Raw genomic sequence first — 20,886 nt, 5'->3', positions numbered from 1 at the left:
CTCCTCCTCCTCTTCAACCCTCCTGTGCAGTTTCTCCTTCAGACACTGCAGCTCTTAGAGTGAAGACAAACAGAAACCAGTTCCTGACACTGAATAAAACATGGAGATTAGATTTCTGTAGGTTTCATAGAAAGTTTTTTGTCATTCAATTGTACATTTAAAAAATGTACACATTGAAAGAAATTTTGTTGCAGGGCTCCAATAATAATAAAAATAAGTAATAATAAAAGTATCAATATAAAAATATACAATAAATGATTCAATTAGTTGCAGTGTAGTAGTCTTATGCCATGAAGCTGTTGTGAAATTTGGTTGTTCTGCATTTGAAGCTGCTGAACCTTTTCCCAGAGGGCAGCAGAGAGAACAAACCATGCTGAGGGTAGACTGTGTCTTAAAATTGTCCTCATTGCCTGTCCGAGCCCTGAACAGGCAGCTTCCTTCAAGAATGGAAGGAAGCCAAGTCCTGATGATTCTAGTCTCAGCTGTCCTTACCACTTTCTCTACACGTTCCAGTCAGCAGCGTTGCATGCTCCAAACCATACAGACATGTTGCTGTGGTCAGTATACTCTCTATTGTCCTTCTATAGAAAGTGGTGAGGATGGCAGATGTAAAAAGTTTGGAGGGACCAGGTCAAAGTGTCAGTGATCTGTATCCAAAGGAATCTAATGTTCCTGATCTGCTCCAGATCAGGAGGGGTGTGTGACTTGGCAGATTTTTCCTGAAATCAACTATTTCTCTTGTTTTGTTGACATTCAGGATTAGATGATTTACATCACACCAGTCCACCAGATGTTTTAGGTGAAGATGACACATAAATCTGCATTATTAATGGTTCAGAGCTTAATAAAACCATTTGTTCTGGAAAGTTAAAGCTGTATCCGAAAAAGTAAGCCACCTTCTGATAACCCGCAAAGTTTGAATTATGAATATTAAAGTGAAAGTAATGTGGTCAGAAAGCTGAAGCTTTATGGCCACTTATTCACAATTTTACTCAATATACTGTAAATCACCACGTTGGTGAGTGAATAGATGGTTGTCATGGGAAACTAGTTTGGGTTTATGAGCAGCAAAAGCATCTGCCACCCTGAAAGCAAAACACAATATTTTTGTTTTATTGTTGTTGTTCTTTTACTTTGAAAAAAAAAAAAAAAACAATGTCAGTTTTTACTCTTGCATTACCAAGTATTTTTATAACCAATCAAAGCTCTTTAAACTAGTGCCAAGTTCATTCAATCATAAATATTAATGCACTAATAAGCACATCAGTAGGCAACTTGGGGTTTGTGCCTTAGCCAAGGGCACATTGGCATGTATCAAAAGGAAAGAGGAATCCAACCCACAACTTTCTGACTGAATAAAGATTGATTTTACTGCACCAATCAAAAATATCTGATTGGACTAAATTTATTCATTAACACCTGTATAGCTGCTGTGACATAGTAGGAAAAGTAGTTTTGCAATCTGATAGTTGTAGGTTCGACTGCCCCTGAGCAAGGCACTTTATGGATCTGGGATTGAATCGGGCATTTTAATATCTTCACATCTGGAGGAAATCTGTTAGCCAGTGACAGAAACAATTGAAGTTGAAGTGTGGATCCTGGGGGCAGAGCTCGATGAGGGTCATGTGACGGTGAAGCTGTGTGCGTTACCTCGCCTCAGAGTCTCTGCCTGCTGTCGGCTGTCCTCCAGTAGTTGCTCCTTCTCCAGCATGACTCGCTGCAGTTCTAAAGAAGAGGACAGGTATCGGCCAATCAGAGCGCTCCTATCACTCGGGTCGGTTCTAATCTGTCCTCAGTGTTTCTGTCTGAGTATCCAGGTATCATTCAGACTGCAACCATCAACACATCCATGTCTTTCCACCTCCCCCTACCTGCCACCTCATCCTCCAGTCTGTGCTGCAGAGCTCCACCCTCTGACTCCAGTTCTGCCCTTAGATTCTGTAGTTGCTGGCTCAATTCTGTTCTTTGATTTTCCAGCTCCTGCCTGAGCTCCACACAGCTGCTGTTGCTGAAAGAGCAGAGGTCACAGAAGGTCAAACAGAGGTCAGAAGGTTGCCATGCAGATGGCTGGAGGCTGTGCTGATCACCTGAGAGCCAGCTGCTCCTCCAACTGCCTTTTCTCTTGCTGCAGCTCTTCCATCTGTTGGGAGATGTGAGCAGACCTCTGCTCTTCTTCACTCTTCTTCTTCAGCTCTTCCATGGCAACCACATTGATGCTGCTCTGTTCCTCCTGCTGTTGAATCAGTCAGTGGGTCATCAGGAGGTTTTTAACAACAACATGATCCACTTGTAAAATAAGAGGAATGACCTTGACTTCTTGTCTCAGACACATCACTTCTTCTGTGAGACTCTTAATTGAGCAAGTACTCTCCTCTAATTGGTTCTCCAAATACTGAAGGTGCGACTTAGTCAAGTCTAGGCGCTTTGACTGGCTGTTGCATGTGTCAGTCTGCTGTTTGAGCTGCATCTGCAGGGCAGTTACCTGGGGAACCAGCATGATCATCAACAGCTGCAATAAAAACCAACCAGAGGAGGAGGAAGACAAAGAGGAGGAGAAAGAGGAGGATAAGGAGCAGCACCTCATTCTGCAACTGGAAGATGCCGTTCACAAGAGCTTTGTTCTCCTTCTGTAGCCTGGCTGTCTCCTTCTGCTCCACCTCCAGAGACGAAAGCACAGAGCCACAGTTCAGACACTTGTCCAGATCTTTAGGAAGAGGAGAGAGAGACAAGACCATGGAGTAGTTAAATTAAGGTTGGTTTAGGCACGGTCGCCCTTACCATTTCCCTGCTCCTCTGGGTCCGTATTCCACTTTTCTCCACTGAGAAACCTTAGTGTGATATTTGAGGAGGATTTTAAATTCGAGTGAGTTTTTAGCCAAGGAACAGAAATACTACTGTATATCTTATAATTAAGTCTTTAATATGACTCGTTTGGAATGGCACTTCTCACTTCATAGTGGAGGATGAAGAGAGCATCCTCCACTATGCTCTCTGTGAAGGGCATAGTGGCCACATGTGCCAATAAGCTGATAATCCTATTGGATTATTGAAGCTTCATAGTGTCAAACTGGCACATTACAAACGTCACAAACAAACATTAGTGATTTGGTAAAATTTCAAACTTCAACAGAGTCCACACCTCCAGAAAGCAATGGTTTGTCAATAACTGAGAGTCCACGCCCTGTAGAGGAAGCAAAGTGTGGGACAAGGGGCTGGTTTTACCAAGCTAAGGTTTCTGAACCTGGTTGTCATGTTTTAGATGCATCTCTGCTGCGTGTTACATACTGCTACTCTCACCCTTGCTCATTCTTCTTCTTTTGACTGGTTACGGGAGAGTAGGGCTACAACAATAGGTACGTATTGATGTAAACAAAAAGAAAAGAGAAAAAAAAAAAAAAAAAACGGGCACCTGACGGAACACACAGTGTGGTAGGGGCTTACCTTAGATGTCTGATCAGCGTTCCTCAACCAGCTGACATCCAGAAGGGCAAGCCCACGCGATCCCTTGTCCGTCAGATGCTCTGTTTTTTTCTTCTTAATATATATATAGTTGTTCTCTTTTCCTAAAAACTTGTGATTGTGATTTCGTTGGTGGTTGGTCTTAGCAGGCGTGCAAACTTCCTGGTGCTAAAATCCTTTAGCGTCCAGCCGTTTCTTTTTTTAAATCAAAACAAAAGAAAACATACTTCATCCCAGCCAAAACATCCTCTCGGTTGATCAGTCCCCAAGTGAAGATACTCTTTTTTTCCTTCCAGAACCTTGGGGCACCGTACTTTCAGTTATTTTTCTTAACAAAAACTCCACTGCTGCAGCAGTTTCAAACACACCACGCATCACTCATCAGTCTCAGGTGCACCACCAGCCCAGCTAAAAACACTTGGGCTGGCTCAGCTGGCTGTGCCCCGCCCCCACACCAGTGAACCGTCAAAGGTGCCAAAATAAAAATAACAAACAAACAATCAGGAGACGGAAGCAAATGTGAGCATGTAACATGCGGCACACCTGATTGAAATGCATTACCTCTGCAAAATTCCATAGGTGACCTGCAAGCTATTAACTTGTAGCCTGTCTTAGGAAGAGGAACAGCTAAGACATGCAGGTGATAGTGTCCAGAGGAGTCAGGTTAAGAAACACTGGTCTAGAGGAACATTTAGCTCTCACCTGTCAGCTCCTGAATCTTCTTTTCCAACTCCAAGTTGTCGTTCTTCAGCTCCTCCAGCCCCCTCCTCAGCTCACTGATGTTCTCATCTTTCTTGTCATTTTCCTCCTGCAGCCTCCAGATTTCTTCTTCCAGGACTACTGAGAGGAGAAACCACATAAACCACTTCATATGTCTGTCTGCGCACAGAGGAAAGCTATCATCTGATCTTTGGTTTTAATTATTTATTTCATATTTATTTACAAAAAAAAGGCAACCAAGAAGCTCAGGATTTTTTAAGATGATGAAACTTGAGCCATCAAACATAAAGCTCATGTTTGATGAACGGAATCTGAAGAGATAACTGCACACCAGTGGGGAGAATATTAGTTCATACAGAAAATGATGATGTTAAACAGAGGCTTTCTAAGGCAGTGGTTCTCAAAGTGTGGGGTGCGCGGGAAGCGGTATGGATGAATGAAGGAAAAAAAACCAAAGAAAAACAGTTACACAAAAGTGTCTAACTGTAAAGATGTTTGTAGTGTGTTTTGTTGCAACATGAAGAGGGAAATAAACTTCAGTGGAGTTAAAAAAAAAAAATGTGTATAGGTTTATGTCTGGTTGAACGATGTGTGTGTCCAGTTGATTTTTCTTTCTTTTTGGTGGCGGGGGGTTATTGTAATCCATAGGGGGGCCCAGAAAATCTTTGGGAACCACTAGGGGGGCCCAGACAAAAATCTTTGGGAACCACTGTTCTATGGTAACATATGCAGTGACTGGAATGGATGAACCTCTCAGGGTTTTTCAGAGGAAACATGATCATGATCAGAGGAAAACATTCAAACCTCTCTTCTTGGCTGCTCCTCCTCCCTGTCCCTCTGCGTCATCACGTTGGCGCTTACAGCTCTCCTTGTTCTCCTCCCCTGCTCTCTGATTCTCTCTGGTCCTCCTCCCACAGGTACAGGTGGGCGGTCTCTGAAAGACAGCAACATTGTCTCAGACGTTAGGAAACAGGAGCATCAGAGGCATCAAGTCTGACAGAAAATAGTCAGAGGAGGTTGTAGCAGAGTGTTTATGTCTTGTGTGGCGTTCCTCAGGTCTTCCTGGAGTTTACTGATGATGTCCTCTCTCTGCTCACAGATTTCTGACAGTTCTAAGAACCTTTGCTGCTGCTGCTCCAGACTCTGATGAAAGTCAACACAGTTCTACCACTTAAATAAGAACAGAGACCACTGTTATCTTGTTAAAACTAACAGAGGGAGTAGAATCTCCTGCATGGGGTCAAACTGTAAGCAGAGTAACAACGTGCAGTTTAGCTCTTCTCTGCACCTGGTCAACTCACCTGAAGCTTAACCCATACTTCTATGTGTGTGAGTGTATGTCTGAGGGACAGGGGGATAAAATCAAAGCAGAAAGAGGAAACTGACAGAATGGTTGGAATGGTGCCACACGTGCATAGGTGAATCCTGGATGAATGGAGGGATGGTGAGTCCTGATCAGCAGCACAACTGATATAGAAAAATGGAGGTGAAAAAGGGACACTCGTATTTCTAGAGCTGTTTTAACCCTCTGATGCATAAGTGGGTCATTTTTGACCCAGTGAGGTCATCTTTTTGCAATATCTTTGTAATGAAAAGTTTTCTTCACTTCATATTCCAGGTATTCCTCAAAAAATATGTTATACTGATATGCAATTCAAATTTTTAATTGACCTTTTATACATTTTAAGAAATAGCATGTTTTATATTACTACCCGAAATGACCCGCATTCATTTCCTGTGGAATTAAATGGGAATCTTTGTTTCTTACCAACTGTGAGTATCAGGAAAACATTTTTTGTGAACCATACATACCAAGTCCAAAGTGTCACTCCTGAGTAATAATATTTTACACAGCAAGAACTCTTACATATAAGTATTATCTTTACTTTTTACCTCACAAATGTGTGTGTGCATGTCAATCATGAGTACTGTGATAGTGTTATTGTCACAAATTAACATATTAGCCTACTTCAAAGTTAGCCAACACTAGTTATCTAACCCAGTGGTCCCCAACCACCGGGCCGCAGACCGGTAACGATCCGCGGACCAATTGGTACCGGGCCGCGCAAGAAATAATGAACTACTTCCGGATCTTTTATTTTAAAAACCCTAAACTGGATTTTACCGGTTACGTCTTGCACGTCAATATTGAGCCAACTTGCAGCAGAATGAGTAACAAAACAACATCGGTGTACTGCGAACACCCCCCTCCCGAACAACAGCATCAGACTTGATACCCCTCCCCCCGTCCGCAGCAAAATTGCGAAGGGCTGACCGGTCCGCACGACTAAAAAGGTTGAGGACCGCTGATCTAACCCACTAGCTAACATTACCGCCTATACTTTATTGTGCATGTGTATTATTTGTGTGTGTGGGTGTCTCTGGGTGTGTCTCTGTATGTGTCTGACACCCTGGATAGGAAAACCAAGAGAGACAGAGAATGTGTTGAATGACATGCAAAACTTGTTTATCAATGTGTTCAAGGTTCTTTCTTTTATCATCTCAATAAATAAAATAAAAATTCATAGCTATATAAATAAATGCATAAATGCAAATGAGCCGGAAAAGAATAGAGTGCCTTCTCCGGGGCGGGGAGAATGTCTTGCCACCAGTGGAGGAGTTCTAAGTATCTCAGGATCTTGTTCACGAATGAGGGAAAAATGGAGAGGGGAAATTGACAGACGGATTGGTGCAGAGTCTGCAGTGAAGCGGGTGCTGTACTGGTCTGTCGTGGTGAAGAGAGAGCTGAGTCAAAAAGCAAAGCTCTTGATTTACCGGTCGATCTACATTCCCACCCTCATCTATGATCATGAGATATTGGGTCATGACCGAAAGAACAAAGTCACATATACAACTGGCCGAAATTAGTTTTTTCCGTAGGGTGTCTGGACTCTCCCTTAGAGATAGGGTAAGAAGCTCAGATATACAGGAGGGACTCAGCAGAGCCGCTTCTCCTTCACGTCGAGAGGAGCCAGTTGAGGTGGCTCAGGCATCTGGTTAGGATGCCACCTGGACGCCTCCGTGGTGAGGTGTTCCGGGCACGTCCCACCAGGGGAAGACCCAGACACGCTGGAGGGACTATGTTTCCCAGGTGGCCTGGAAACGCCTTGAGATTCCCCCGGAGGACCAGGAACAAGTGGCTGGGGAGAGCAAAGTCTGGGTCTCCTTACTTAGGCTGCTGACCCCGATGATTTTAGATTTTCTTACTGACAGCTCCAGTATGTCCTGGCCTAGCGTATTGACAGTTGCAGGAAGTAGAAAAAGTAATGAGCACTTTAGGAGTTATTTTGCAATCAGCTGCAGAAGTTCTACAGAGAACACTTTTTTTTTTTAAACTCAGAGATGACACTGCTGTCAATACTCATTTCATTCCACATGATCTCTACTCCAGAGTTCACAAAGTCAGTCTCTGTCTCAACACTTACCTTCATGGCTTCCTGCAACTGCTCATGAGACTGCAGCTTCTCTAACCGCAGCGCCTCCAACTCTGCAGGCATAAAGCAGCACAAAAAATAAAATCATGAGGAATTTATCCAAGACAGTCTGTTGTGTAAATGTAAAACAGTCCAGTTCTAAATTAATGGTTCAATTCTCATGTCTTTTTGTTTCCTTCCAGTATGTTAACGCGGTATAGATCAACAGTTTTCCAGTCTGCTCAACAAGTCCTGGTAGCTAGCCTTTTTCAGAAAAATGCAATAAGATTCCCCACAGAGGAGCTGGAATTTCTTTTAGATGCGTTTAAATCTGATGTGCACATTTGCATGGATCTGTATTGTCTGTGGAGTATGTGTGTACCTGCAGCGTGTGTCTGTTCAGACAGACAATGTTGGACGCTCTGAGCATCGTCTCTGATCTTCTTCAGGTCTTCAGTCATGGAGCTTATGATTACCCCCAAATCCGCTGCCTCCTGACAACCAATCAGAAGAAAAACTGGTCAACACCGAGGCTCCATGTTACCTGCTCCACATCAGACTAAACTCCGCTACCCCCCCCCCGACACAAACTGTAATGATACATAAGTTTAGGAATTAAAATCCCTAAGGAAGGTTAAAGCTGCACTATGTAACTTTATAAGAATGTTTTTTACATATTTGTTAAGACTGTCACCATGTAGTTTGTGAGAGAATGTTATGAGACAAATAATCCGTCAAAAAATAATAAATAAAAACCTAGCTTTTCCACCTTCTTTTAGCACTCCCATTAATAACTGTAGAAATACACAGTCAATCAGAAACAACCAATCAGATTAGGGCTGTCAATCATGCTTAAGTACGCACTGGACACAGCCTCCACATCGCTCTCTGCTACCCTACAAAGTCAGCTTTCTATCACCTGAAGAACATTTCCAGAATTAAAGGAATAACATGCCAGCAAAATGTAGAAAAACTCATCCATGTGTTTATCTTTATTCTGTTGCATTTATTGCTGCAACAGTGGAGGTCTGCCTAAAACAAATTATAATAATAATTCAATCGGAAAGCTGCACCTGATCCAGAACACTGATGTTGGCTTCCTCACTAAAACCAGGAAGACTGGCTCAGTTCTAAAGTCCTTACATTGAGAGAATAGACTTTACTGTTAGTTTATAAATCACTGAATGGCTTAAAACCACAATACATTACAGATCTGCTGTTGTTGTATCAACCTTCCAGACCTCTCAGGTCTTCTGGATCAGGTTCTACTCTGCATCCCAGAACCAGAACCAAAAATGGAGAAGCAGCATTCAGCTTATATGCACCACAAATCTGGAACAAACTTCCAGAAAACTGCAAAACTGCTAAAACACTGAGTTCCTTTAAAACTAGACCAGTGTTTCTCAAACATTTTCAGACTGAGGACCACTTAACCATTTAACAAAACCTCACAGACCACCTAACCTGAAATTGCCCCCACGATAACACATCTTAATATATGATGCAACCTGAAATGAAAATATTAGTCTCTTAACTCACGTATTGTTGTTTTCTTTGTTCATCCTAATAAGAGTGGTGCTGTTCGGCAAATGTGACTGGCCATGGCAAAGCCATGAACAATTCTACTTGGACATTTTGAGTTATTTACACATTGTGAAAGTGTGGAGTCTAAGCTTTCCAATGATGTCAAACACATAGAAATAAAAAAATAATTTGTTCTTTACTAGCAAGTGTTATGTGCATTAATAACATTTAGGACTATTTGTGACTTAGAAGCACAATTAAAGAACAATAAACTTGAGTTGCTTTTACAGAAACAAAAAAGCGGCAGATATCTGTCTAATCATCAGTAATAGAATTGCGCTACATAAATCCTCAGTAATCCAATGGCAACAGCTAATTCAGCAGCGCTTCGCTTTCACAGACGGTGGGACTATGTCTAACTTTTTTCATCACTTAGAAAAGAAGCTCAAAGAAAGATAAGCTCTGGGGATGTGATGTTAGCAAAGCTAGCTGTACAGAGACACATATATTGCATTTGTGATGAAAAAAGCTGTCACTCACTACGCTGAATTATTGTGCAGAGGTGTTGACTGACGTGTTGCATGTATGGGACAACGCTGTGGCCAATGTCTGCAATTATAGTGATGTGAGATTCACGAACGATCCGAATCTTCTGGACGGCTCTTTACTAATAAGTTAGGACTGGAGCCTCACTGAGAGCCGTTCTTTGTTCCTGTAAAGCTCTGCGTACACTGCACTAGCTATTATTATTTAATTTAATTATATACGTTGATATTTATTTAATTAGGGAATAAATAAAACACAAGAACAGAAAAGCAAGCAGAGAATGCTCATTGGTCTTAGATGGTTTTTGTCACTTGTCATGTGGCAGACATTGCAGCACTGTATGCTGCCTGACTTCACGCAGCGGGAGAGAGGGTGAGAACAGTCACGGTGCGCGCCTTGTGCTTGGTTAATTCTTGCTTGCTCCTTGGTCAGTGTTCATAGTTGGGCGTTGTTTACAGGGCATTGCCTTACTTGCTATGTACGTAGACAGTGGTAGTTTCAGACATGAGCGATATGGGCAACCGCCCAGGGGGTTATCTTTTTAGGAGTGGCACGAGACCTCCGTGGATTGTAACACAGAGATGGAAGCAAAGCAGAACAAAGAGTTTGAATTGATAATAATATTGGTTAAATTTATTTCAGCTCTAAGTATTTAATATCTAGATGTTTTTATGAGAATGTGAATCTTTCAGATCAATTTGAGAAGCAATTTTGATCATATTTCACATTTTATCGTGTCATGTAGCCCGGTCTTTGTCTTGACTCTGTCTCAACTTCCCTCGGTCTTGGTCTCGGACCCTAAAGGTCTTGGTCTTGTCTCGGACTCGATACACTCTGGTCTTTGTCTCGGGTTAGGTGGTCTTGACTATAACACTAGGTTTAAGTATTGTCTGCAATGTCTTCCAGTAACACAATTACCAAGCAATATTTTACATTTCCTGTCAACTTAACATCTTTTAATATAAAACCCAGGCACCCTGCCTCGCCTGGGAAACCCGGAACTTTAGTTTTGTTTTCTGTTCAGCTGGAGAAAGTTATCGTATATTAAAGTGGTCCCCAACCTTTTTATTACCACAGACCGGTCAAGACTTGGCAATTTTGCTGCAGCCCGAATGGGTGGGTGGGGGCAGGAGGAACTGTCATCTAATGCTTCTGCAAGTTGGTGTTCCCGCTAAAGCCTTTTTTTATTGGCCCCGATTTTCCCTTTACTACAATCTTACAACATCCTGCAGTGTGTGGTGTGTTATGTGGTGGTAGCCTATGCTGAATTTGCCCAGTCTAAAATCGGGCATATTCAACATCGTCTTGGCCCGATTATCTCAGCCTGTGGGGTTTTCCCTGACTGGGAGCGAGAAAGACAGCCAGTTGAATGCGACAAGTAGCCAATCAGAAAGCGCGGTGACGTAAGCACCGAGGGGAATCCCAAACATGGCGCAACTGAGAGTCCGGTGGACATCGGAGGTGATATGTGGAAATGTTTACTATATGTAAAGGTCATTTTATATATATTTATTATATGTGGTTATGTTTATTCAGTTAAAAATGTTAACTACGAAAAAACATAACTCAACTCCAAATCATAGTGCAGCAAATAGAGCGGCTGATCCCGCTGTCTTTTATCAAACGCCTTTTCTTTCTGTTACGTCTTTTATCACTTAAAATGAGTCCACAAACTATCACTACTGCTTCTATATGGTCATCCGTGTTTGTTTATTCTAAATTCACGCATGGTATGTTGGGGGTTTTACTGGATGTTCTTCTGGAACCGGAATGTTCCTGAGTGGAATCGGTTCTTGTGTGGTGTGTTGCTCCTGCCGTATGGCTGGACACACGAACCGATCGAACCTGTTGTACTTTTATCGGCTCGTGTCGTGTGTTGTTACAGAAGTTTGGAAAAATCGGCCGACAATCCTTAAATCGTGCCGTGAGAACCAGACTTAAGACTCACAAGCTCCACTCTTCTCATCTCCTCGACCACTGCCCTAACGCTCTCTGACTCTGGTTGCTATGTTAACGTTTACATATCCCTTCAAAATAATATATACATGCGCCACAAAAACGAACATTTTACTTTCGTGAAAATTTTAACTCACGATAACGACTAATAGGTGTGATGAGAGACAATGACACCCTAAGTGTTGCTTATGCACAGGGTGCCTGGTAAGCAGTTTGAAGCTTAATTCCCTCATTAGCGAGCAGGTCACCATGCCATGCAAACAGGGCTTGGAATGTGGGAATAACCTACCGGGATAAATCCATTCTCCTCTCGGCCATTTCCCTTCGCAAAGAAACTTTCCAAAGACATCCGATCTGTTTCTTACTCATTTTGTTGCTTGTGGGCTCAATGTTGGCACGCAACACATAACCGAGAGAATCCGGTTAAAAGATTTTCAAAATAAAATATCCTCCAGACTCATATAATACATAAAATGGAAATATTTCATTATCTCTTGTGCGGCCGGTAAAAATTGGTCCATGAACGGTACCGGTCCACGGCCCGGGGTTTAGGGACCACTGGTATATTCACACTTAGCAAGATTTCTGGGAGAAACCCTGTCAGATACAAGTTAAAAGCTATGATCCATCAGTAGGATGATCACAGAGTTTCTTTATTTCCTGTGAGATTTTTAATTGTGTCTTATCGTTTCACTTGCAACAGGTTTTTCCTTTCATGGTCAGAGTTTCTTAATGAATATAAACAAAGCTTCTACAAACGACTCTTGTTGTGCTTTAGTCCTCTGGGAGAAAAATCTGAATTTGTAGATGAGTCCTCAAAGGAAACTGGCAGTCTGTCAGTAAAAGCCTGATCAGAGGATCTTGGCTATTAATTCTAAGAGGAATTCATCAGAGCACAACATTTAAACACTCCTGACAGACACGCTAGTGTAATTAACCTCCAGCTGATTGAACCTGCAGAGGCTAAAGGTGTTTTTAATCATAACTTCAAATATGCTCTTCTTCTGCAGTCATTTGTTCTCTGATAAAATTTTCACCTGCTGAAAGTAAACCTCAACCCAATGAAATCCTGCAGAATGCAATGCAGTTCGTCAGTTTTCTCACCATGCAGCCATCATTGCTGGATGTGGTCAGGTCGACTGTTTTACTGACGAGGTTTTTTAGGATCTCCACCCTCTTCTCAGCACGCTCCTCCAAGATCTCCCTCTCCTTCTCAAGACGCTCGCTGCCAAAGAGAAGAGCTGCATTATAACAGGACCTCACCAGCAGCAGCAGGCGATCAGAGGTAGCCTCACCTGTAGTCTTTCTCCATCTTGTTGAATAGCTCCATGAACTCAGAGCTGACTTCTTCTCTGATTTGAGCCTCCAGAACCAAACGGAGTGCAGCCTCCTGATCAGACAAAGACACACAAACACAAGTTTGTATTTCTAACAATATTTAGTCCATCCTTTTGTGCCAAACCATAAAATGCAGCCCAAACCTCAACCATTACCCAAAACTGAACAAGCAGCAGCTGAAGGAAACTCACCTTCACCACTTCCTCCTCCATAGTCTGGTCCCCATCCTCCTCCCCTCCAGCCTCCAGCACTGTTCCCTCCGTCACACTCTCTTCCTCCCACTCCTCACTGTCTTCAGCCTCCAGGACATCTTCCAGGCTTGTCTCCCAGGCAACAAGCGAGCTCCTCCTGCCCTGGTTCAGCATGTTTCTGCGCTGGTCGGCTTCATCGATGATGAGAGACAACTCCATCGCTGACTTGTGGCAGGCACTGTTGTCCAGGGCAAGGGGCTGGGAGGTAACCATCACCACCTGGACAAGTGAGGGGAAGTGCTGCTCAGACAATGCACGTGTCTTAAACGTGTGGAGATTGTGGGAGTACCACTTAAAGAAATTCAAGTTATGTCAAAAACACGGCAGGATATAGACAATCTAAAATACAACTACAAATCTAAACCACATAAAAAGATATAAAAATATATAAAGCTAATTATTCTGATGAAGAGTCATTCCTCGAAACATTACCTTAGTGCCACAACATGGTATTGTTAGCTGTGTCTTGCATTTTTATTATTACTAGCAGTAGTATTATTATAAAGAATCCTAATAAGGTCATATGACAAGTTGCAGATGACGGCAACTTGTTTATATTGTATGAAGGGGGTGTGCAGTAGTGGGAGTGGCACCTTCTGAGCCAGGGCGGAGAACTTGAGGACATTGAGCGTCTCGTCAAAACAGGAGGAGTTCTGGTTTATGTTGACCACCATGGACACGCGGCCAGAAACACAGAAAAAGAACTGCAGGAAGTGGGTGAGTTTAGACTCCCTGAAGGGAATGTGATGCTGGAACCTGCATGGAAACATCAGACTGAAGCTGCTGTGCTGCAGTGCAGTGACATCAGAACAGCATAAAATACTGGGATCGTACTTGGCGTTCTGGTTGAGCTTCATGGCGTTGATGCACTTCCCCAGCGTCAGCAGGGAGCTGTTGATGTTTCCCGCCTCTTTTAGGCGTGCTCCGGTGTTGTGGGTGCGAGAACAGCGTTCCGAGCCAGCCAGGTCGCAAAGAGCCAGCCTGAACACAGAACACAAGTCAAACCGGGAACAATACCTCTGGAACGGAGCGAAGGGAGGACGACTCACTCGCTGATGCCGAGGACTCTAGGAACTCCAACATCATCAATCCGGAGGATCCTGATGGAGAAGATGCTGTGGCTGCAGAAACAATAAACGCTCCAGGTTAGCATTCACATCTATGCATGCTGCAGTAAACACTGGAGTCACGCTGACCTTCTGCTAGAAAGATGGTTCAGTCTGGTAGAAGATAGACTCTGGTTCCTCTTCCCGATCTTCATTACTTTGTTCGCCTCTTCTGAGTTGTTCACCTGGATCCAACGCAGGTCTGTACAGAAAGCAGCGGTCAGCACTAGGAACACTGACCAAATGACAGCTTCAAAAACAAAAGGATGATGTGCAAGGGTGTGAGAGGTCATCAATAAAAGCTTGTGTGTAATCTTTATTCCTGACTGAAAGCAGGAGTAAAGAGAAAAACTGAAAGATTTAACCAGAATTGTGAGGTTTGAAGCTCCCTAGAAAGTCAGCATGTTTGCCTGCAACCAACTTCCAACTCAGAACTCCTGCAGTCAAACTATTCAGCATGCTGAGGGGATTATAAGGATTCTTCTCCCCTTTCACGATTTGTATTAAACATTTAAACAGATCATAGCTAAAGTCCCAAAGCACATATTCACTAGTTAAATAGTCCATCAGATTAATCCATCTGTGTTGATAAATTATAGATTAAAAACATCAGCAGCTGGATCATCAGATTCTAAGTTTATCTGGAGTCATTAATACCTTTTATGAAGGAGTTCCCTTTAATGTCCTGGGACAGACGTAGCACCGTTCTCTTGTGTTGTCCACTGGGAACCTGAACGTCACACACAATGACATCGTCAATTATGTTCTAATCACAAAAAAAAAGAAAAGAAAAAAGACTGGAGGAGACTGGTGACCCAAACTGGTTGAGCAGACAGGAATTACAATAAATTAGAGCACAATAACAAACATAATTAACAGTAAATGTACATGTTTGTTTAATTTGTAAGCATTATTTTTTTTATCTCTACTAACACTTGGAATATAAAATGCTTTTTTCCCCCAATTGTATCCAGATCCTAAGCCAAACTTTGGGAGGACATCACAATCTGGAAGTTCAAATTGCCTCAGTCTGGTCTCCACACATATTAAAACAGCATGAAAAAATGTGAAACATTTAAACCAACTCATGAACCCCAGACAGAAACTTATTCATTTACAGATCTAGGGCCGCACAAACTCTAGAAGATATTTAATTCCAATTATACTGTTGAAAATTGCAATGATGGTATCAATTAGAACACATTTTCCACATGTGGACATTAGGAGCAGTTGAGTCAGTCAATCTGGCCAAATAGTATGAATAGTAGTGAATTTTCTGCCATAATCCAAGACCACAAATTTCAGTTTGAAAACAGGATTTCATGTCTTTTGTTCTCAAAACTTGTAATAATTTTGCTTACATTTTCATTTTGAAAGCAAAATTAAGTAGAAAACTTTATTTTACAAGTTTTCTTCTCAAAACTTGTAACGTTTGTACTCAAAACTTCTTCTCGCGCTCACGCTTAGTCTCTGCTAGGGCTCTCTGCTTGCTTACGAAACATGGAACTGCCTTTTTGGCACAGTCGCCTAGAAACCTCTCAGAAAATAGAATGGAAGTGTTGTGCTGGTTGCGTTCGTTTTCTTCTAGCAGGTGTGCCTGTGTGTCTACTATTGATTGGAGCAGAAGCCTCAGCACTGCCGAATATTTTTGTTCATATCAACGGACTATTGACGTGAGATCTCGGGGATAACGTTTCACAAATAAGATGAACATATTACCGTTTATATTTTGTGAATAGAATATTACTATGCTACGTTTATGTCCACTGGCAAAATGCCAGCTAATATTAGCTATAGTAGGTGTAATACCGGAGGTCAGCACCCGCTATGAAGGCTAACTGAGATTTTGTAATTCTTTCACTCTGTGTAAAGTAAGATAGCTCCCATTTTTGTTTTGAAGGTTTCATAAAGACAATGATGTGAGGAAGAAGTGGGAAATGTCTTAAAGGAGAAAAGAACTCATTGCATCGCACGGATGAATCTCAGATGCTGAATCTCTCTTAAGCTACAACTCCTCAGCTGGAAAACATGAATAAAACCTATATAGACATTATGTATATGCGCATGTGCATATAAATATGTGTAATTTAATACATATTATTCAGTATTAATAATTGTTTAATCATCTTTGTTTCTCTATGATTGTATTATTTTGTATTTATATAAATATGTATTGATATTGCTAAATAATATATTTAAAAAAATATGACTGGTTGTGTGCTTTGTAAAATGCTCATCATACACCAATATCAAAACATTCTATTCCAAATCTATTCTGTTTTCTCCACTAAGAATAGTTAAATATGCTGAACCATGTATTAATTCAATTCAAAAATACGTAAAAAAAATAATTTTGTTGTAAATGTAGCTATAATAGCTGTTTAAATAAGGTTTAGAGCAAAGAAATCTTGAAAATCTGTTTAGCATTGATTAAATGCGCTGATACGTCATTGCACCTGTCAAACAAAAAACATGAAATCCTGCTTTCAGACAAACTTGTGTGCTCTTGGATTATGGCTGAAAAATTCCCCCATAAAATAGAATACCATAATATGCAAGACATAAATATATCACATTTGAAACATAACATCTACTTAAATATTGCATCCAAGCCATTTCTTGAGATTACATTTCACACAGAGATAATGCAACAGATGCAAAAGCAAAAGTTAGGGAGGAAACTGGAAGGCAGAGCAGCAATCTAATCACACTGAAAGCCTGAACATGACTTTAATGAGATGCTGAATTTGTTGTTTTCATTTGGAAAAGTTTAGTCATTTTCTCAACTTCTTCTTTCTCAGCTTCTTCGTGTACTTTACAGTGACCTATGAGCTTAACACCAGTTTGCTACCTGTTCCAGTAGATCGTGGATGTTCTCATTGTAGATTTCACAGAATGAGACCCAAACAGAGAAGCGAACAGTTGATGGAATGTCCAGACAGAAGGAGTTAGCCTCAGCAACGCTGCTCATGCTGCCATCGCTGCTGATGGAGGAGCCTGGACACAAAAACACAAACAGGTTACACTCTGCTGGCTCTGAAACAGATGCGACTTCACTTCCACAAGATGAGGTAATAGATACATTTAAAAAACTGCAGAGTCTCTCTGGTTACTGTAGCTGTTTCATGGCACCGGAAGAAACCTTGAAGGCATTTTGGATCTTGTAGAATAATCCAAAATATGTTTCAAACACTGACCTTCAAGTGAAGATGATTTCCCAGTCGTCAGACTCTTGTCGCTCTGTAGACAAAAAGACATGAGCACATCTTGAGCAAACCTACTGCTTAGTCTGAGTCATGATAACAGAACTCATGTCTAACCTCTTTCAGCAGCCTCAGCAGGTTTTTCTTGGTGCTGATCTCTGCTGCCTGCTGTTCAGGGGTAAGTCTGCTGAAGTCTCTGCACCGCTGAGGCTTCAGATCACTGCGGCTGTACTGATGACCCTTTATGCTGTTAAAGATGACTGATAGAGACCTGGGAAGCAGCCCGGAGTTGTGGTCTGGCCCTAAGAGACAGACACATGATCAGAGGGTGAGACTAGGAGTGCACCGATTGCAGTTTTCTGTCCGATATTACCAATCTTTTAAAAAGATTAATCTGCTGATTCCGATTTTGGCCGATACCAACTTTTTTTGTCTAAAATGTTGCTCAGTATACCAAGAAAGTTGTTGAGTTGGCAAAGTGCAGACATAACTTGGAGGGCTGGTCTGTAAGTAAAACCTTTCTCACCGGAAAGCAAAAGAGGGCAGTGGTTGATAGTTACACATTTGTCAAGGTAGATAAGATTAGTGGATAAGATCAGCTTCATATGTAAAAATCAGCTGATCACTGATGTCCCTAAATTAAGGAAATCGGCACCGATAAATCGGCTGGCCTATAAATTGGAGCACCCCTACGTGAGACACACACACCGATGGAAAGTCTAGCCAGCTAAATCTATTGCTCACCGAGGAAGGTGAAGGTTTTTCCAGCATTGGTGACTCCATAAGTGAACACCAGACAGTTTCCTCCCTGCAGAGCATCCTGGACCAAACCACGAACTGAACCTTCAAACACAGTCCTCTGACTGGCTTCGGGGCCAAACACCTAAACAAGACAACATTAAGAATACAAAACACCTCCTGACTCCACTGCATAGGGACATCACAGGTACCTGTGTGAAGGTGAACCTCTGAGCAGTCTGAGGGAGAGACTTGTCGCCCTGCCGATTCGGCTGACAGAACCTGGGAGCCCTGATAACCACAGAGTTGGAACCCTCAATGGCCACACATGCCTAGAGCAGAAAACACAGCTGCTGAAGTCAAGCTTAGGCACAGAACTCAGGTTATCACTAGGCAAAGACACCGACTGCTTTATATCAGAGCCGGATGGGACAGTAAAATGCAGCTCATCAGTAAATTATTTCATTTATTATAAAATTTGTTATCTTGAGAAAATAGTTCAAAATCAATTCATCACTTTTAAATAAGCCTGGTGGTGCTAAATCAGACAGTGGTTTTCTGTGGTTACCTGGGACTCTCCGCTGTCGCTTTCAGCTGGAGTAAAAGGCCGAACTCTAAGGTACACTTGCAGGTTCTCCGTCTATGAATGAACGTTTTCAACCAGGAGAAATGTGATTTTCATCAATCTTCATCATCATCATTAGCGTCCTCTTCATCACCACAAAAAGCCTGGTGGACATACCTGTGGTTCCACAGCCTCCAATTCACCCAGCAGGTTTCTTTTGATGTCCTCCAGCTTCACTGGTCCGACTTTCCTCGGTATCCCAGTAAAACATGACTCCATCATCTTTGCGAACAATCACTCCTCGCTCCTAAGAGGGGGGAATTCCGTTCACATAAACACTAAGAAAACAAAATCTGGAAACGAAACACGCGATAGGGTAACACCCGATAGCTGAAGATTTAAACCATCTGATGCAGATCCAGAGTTGTATCAGCTGGGAGGTCAATTGTAGACATTTAAAATCGGACGAAATTTCACCTGAGTTCTGTTCAGGTTTTAAATTATCCGTAAACAGAAGGCCAGAAAAACATCCCAGAGATTACCAGATGTTTCAACCAGCTCATAATATTAATAATAAGAAATACCAAAAGAAAAATAAACCTGAAAAAAACGTTACGGCCCGTTCTTTGTTGTTAGCAATACCCAACCTGTTATTAACAGCTGCGCGGTCAACGTTTAAACTGCAACAAACGGACCAATCCCCAAAAGAAACGTCACTCAACTCCTGAGCGCCATTAGTTTGAAATCTCGCGAGATTTTACGTCATATTTCTCTTGAAAAACGGATCTTTCATCGGATAGATTTTTTTGGCATATTTCAGAACAGAACATAATAAAATTACTGTGGTATCCTCAGTGATAGATAAATAAATAAAATAACAAGGCATATAAATATCTGTAAATTCAATTCAATTAAAAATGCCCTACTTTATTAATCTCAAAGAGAAATTAAATATTATTGTAGCTCATTAATTCAATTTTAGAGAGTTATTAAAGATGGTTTATTGGCTGTTGGTAGCGGTCTGCATTACAGTAAATCTGAAGAAGCCTCTGACTGAAGATACTCGACAACTGCACAGTCATCCGAGTATTTCTGTAAATGACAGAAATCTGGACTTGTGTTGGAAGTCTGAAGTGTACAGAATGAAAAGGAATAGTGAGAGTACAGTGCTCTGCGGTGCTCGTTTGTTGCTGACCACCTGGTTAGACATGCAGTCCTTCAGTCTCACAAACTGTGGTCCGATTGTTGAGGTTTCCACCTGTGTCTTTTGGAGTTGCTGACAAAGCAAATCAGGCTGAATTGTGTTACTGCATTGAAGAAATCAAATAACATGATCCTCACACAGTGCTGCCTGTTTTGTCCAGATGAGAATGGATTTGTTGAAGCACGTGTATGATGGCATCATCAACTCCAACTCCATGGAGTTAGTTTATCTACCCTAAACAAACTACCCTGAATAAGCACACAGCCATGAATACGCTTGTCTGCTTATTCATTGGTCTCTCCATGACCTTCATGGTGTGGGATGTCAGGGCATCAGGTCTATAGTCGTTGATGATTGATGACAGGCGTGAGCCCTGCACTACTTATGATTGGAAAAGAGATTAGAACTACACTTCCTATTTTGAAGAACAAGCTGCAAGCTGCTCCGGTGGACAAAGAACTGGTGCAGAAAAAGGACAATCAGACAAAGTCAGCGTATCGGTTCTTCTATGATCGCCATCATTCTGCACAATCACTTCCCACACTACAACCAGGACAGAACGTCAGGATAAAACTGGATGGTGAAAAAGGTTGGAAAACCCCGACTAAGATTATTGCCAAATGCAAGGAGCATGGTGGAAACAGAGAATGGAGCTGTGCTACGACAGAATCGGAGACACCTGCAAGCCGTCCCACAGTCCACTAATCGACCAAATCAGCTACAGTCACCTGATTCCCCAGTGGAACCAACCAGTAGCTTTCCACCTGAGGACAGTTCCGACTCCATGGCCAGGAGCCCCGTTCAGAAGCAGCTGTACCCAGAAGTGGAGTGTCCAACTTCACTTGAAGGTTCACAGATTACAT

General features: G+C 42.0%; 1 protein-coding gene across 5 annotated transcripts in view; it reads right to left on the bottom strand.

The window, feature by feature from the left end:
• LOC116726888 (kinesin-like protein KIF20A) overlaps positions 1-19,542 on the bottom strand; it is a 24,720-nt gene extending 5,178 nt beyond the window's left edge. Inside the window, exons 1-26 of one of the 5 annotated variants that reach the window (XM_032573830.1) lie at positions 19,467-19,542; positions 18,997-19,126; positions 18,823-18,894; positions 18,467-18,586; positions 18,261-18,399; positions 17,634-17,818; positions 17,511-17,553; positions 17,165-17,310; positions 14,971-15,043; positions 14,404-14,515; positions 14,257-14,328; positions 14,042-14,188; positions 13,801-13,963; positions 13,148-13,426; positions 12,914-13,008; positions 12,723-12,843; positions 7,975-8,086; positions 7,605-7,666; positions 4,984-5,113; positions 4,162-4,299; positions 2,580-2,704; positions 2,309-2,482; positions 2,088-2,233; positions 1,872-2,008; positions 1,651-1,725; positions 4-53 (exon numbers count right to left, since the gene is read on the bottom strand). In XM_032573830.1, coding sequence (XP_032429721.1) covers positions 4-53; positions 1,651-1,725; positions 1,872-2,008; positions 2,088-2,233; positions 2,309-2,482; positions 2,580-2,704; positions 4,162-4,299; positions 4,984-5,113; positions 7,605-7,666; positions 7,975-8,086; positions 12,723-12,843; positions 12,914-13,008; positions 13,148-13,426; positions 13,801-13,963; positions 14,042-14,188; positions 14,257-14,328; positions 14,404-14,515; positions 14,971-15,043; positions 17,165-17,310; positions 17,511-17,553; positions 17,634-17,818; positions 18,261-18,399; positions 18,467-18,586; positions 18,823-18,894; positions 18,997-19,101 — 3,021 coding nt within the window. In that variant the 5' untranslated portion in view covers positions 19,102-19,126; positions 19,467-19,542. Of the gene's footprint in view, positions 1-3; positions 54-1,650; positions 1,726-1,871; positions 2,009-2,087; positions 2,234-2,308; positions 2,483-2,579; positions 2,705-4,161; positions 4,300-4,983; positions 5,114-7,604; positions 7,667-7,974; positions 8,087-12,722; positions 12,844-12,913; positions 13,009-13,147; positions 13,427-13,800; positions 13,964-14,041; positions 14,189-14,256; positions 14,329-14,403; positions 14,516-14,970; positions 15,044-17,164; positions 17,311-17,510; positions 17,554-17,633; positions 17,819-18,260; positions 18,400-18,466; positions 18,587-18,822; positions 18,895-18,996 lie in introns of all 5 variants that reach the window. The other 4 variants (XM_032573828.1, XM_032573827.1, XM_032573831.1 and 1 more) reach the window with 4 other exon arrangements.
• Positions 19,543-20,886: the final 1,344 nt, after the last annotated feature.

The sequence above is a fragment of the Xiphophorus hellerii genome, chromosome 10 (genome assembly GCF_003331165.1).
Source record: "Xiphophorus hellerii strain 12219 chromosome 10, Xiphophorus_hellerii-4.1, whole genome shotgun sequence".
NCBI lineage: Eukaryota > Metazoa > Chordata > Actinopteri > Cyprinodontiformes > Poeciliidae > Xiphophorus > Xiphophorus hellerii.
This window is presented reverse-complemented; position numbering and strand designations above follow the sequence as displayed.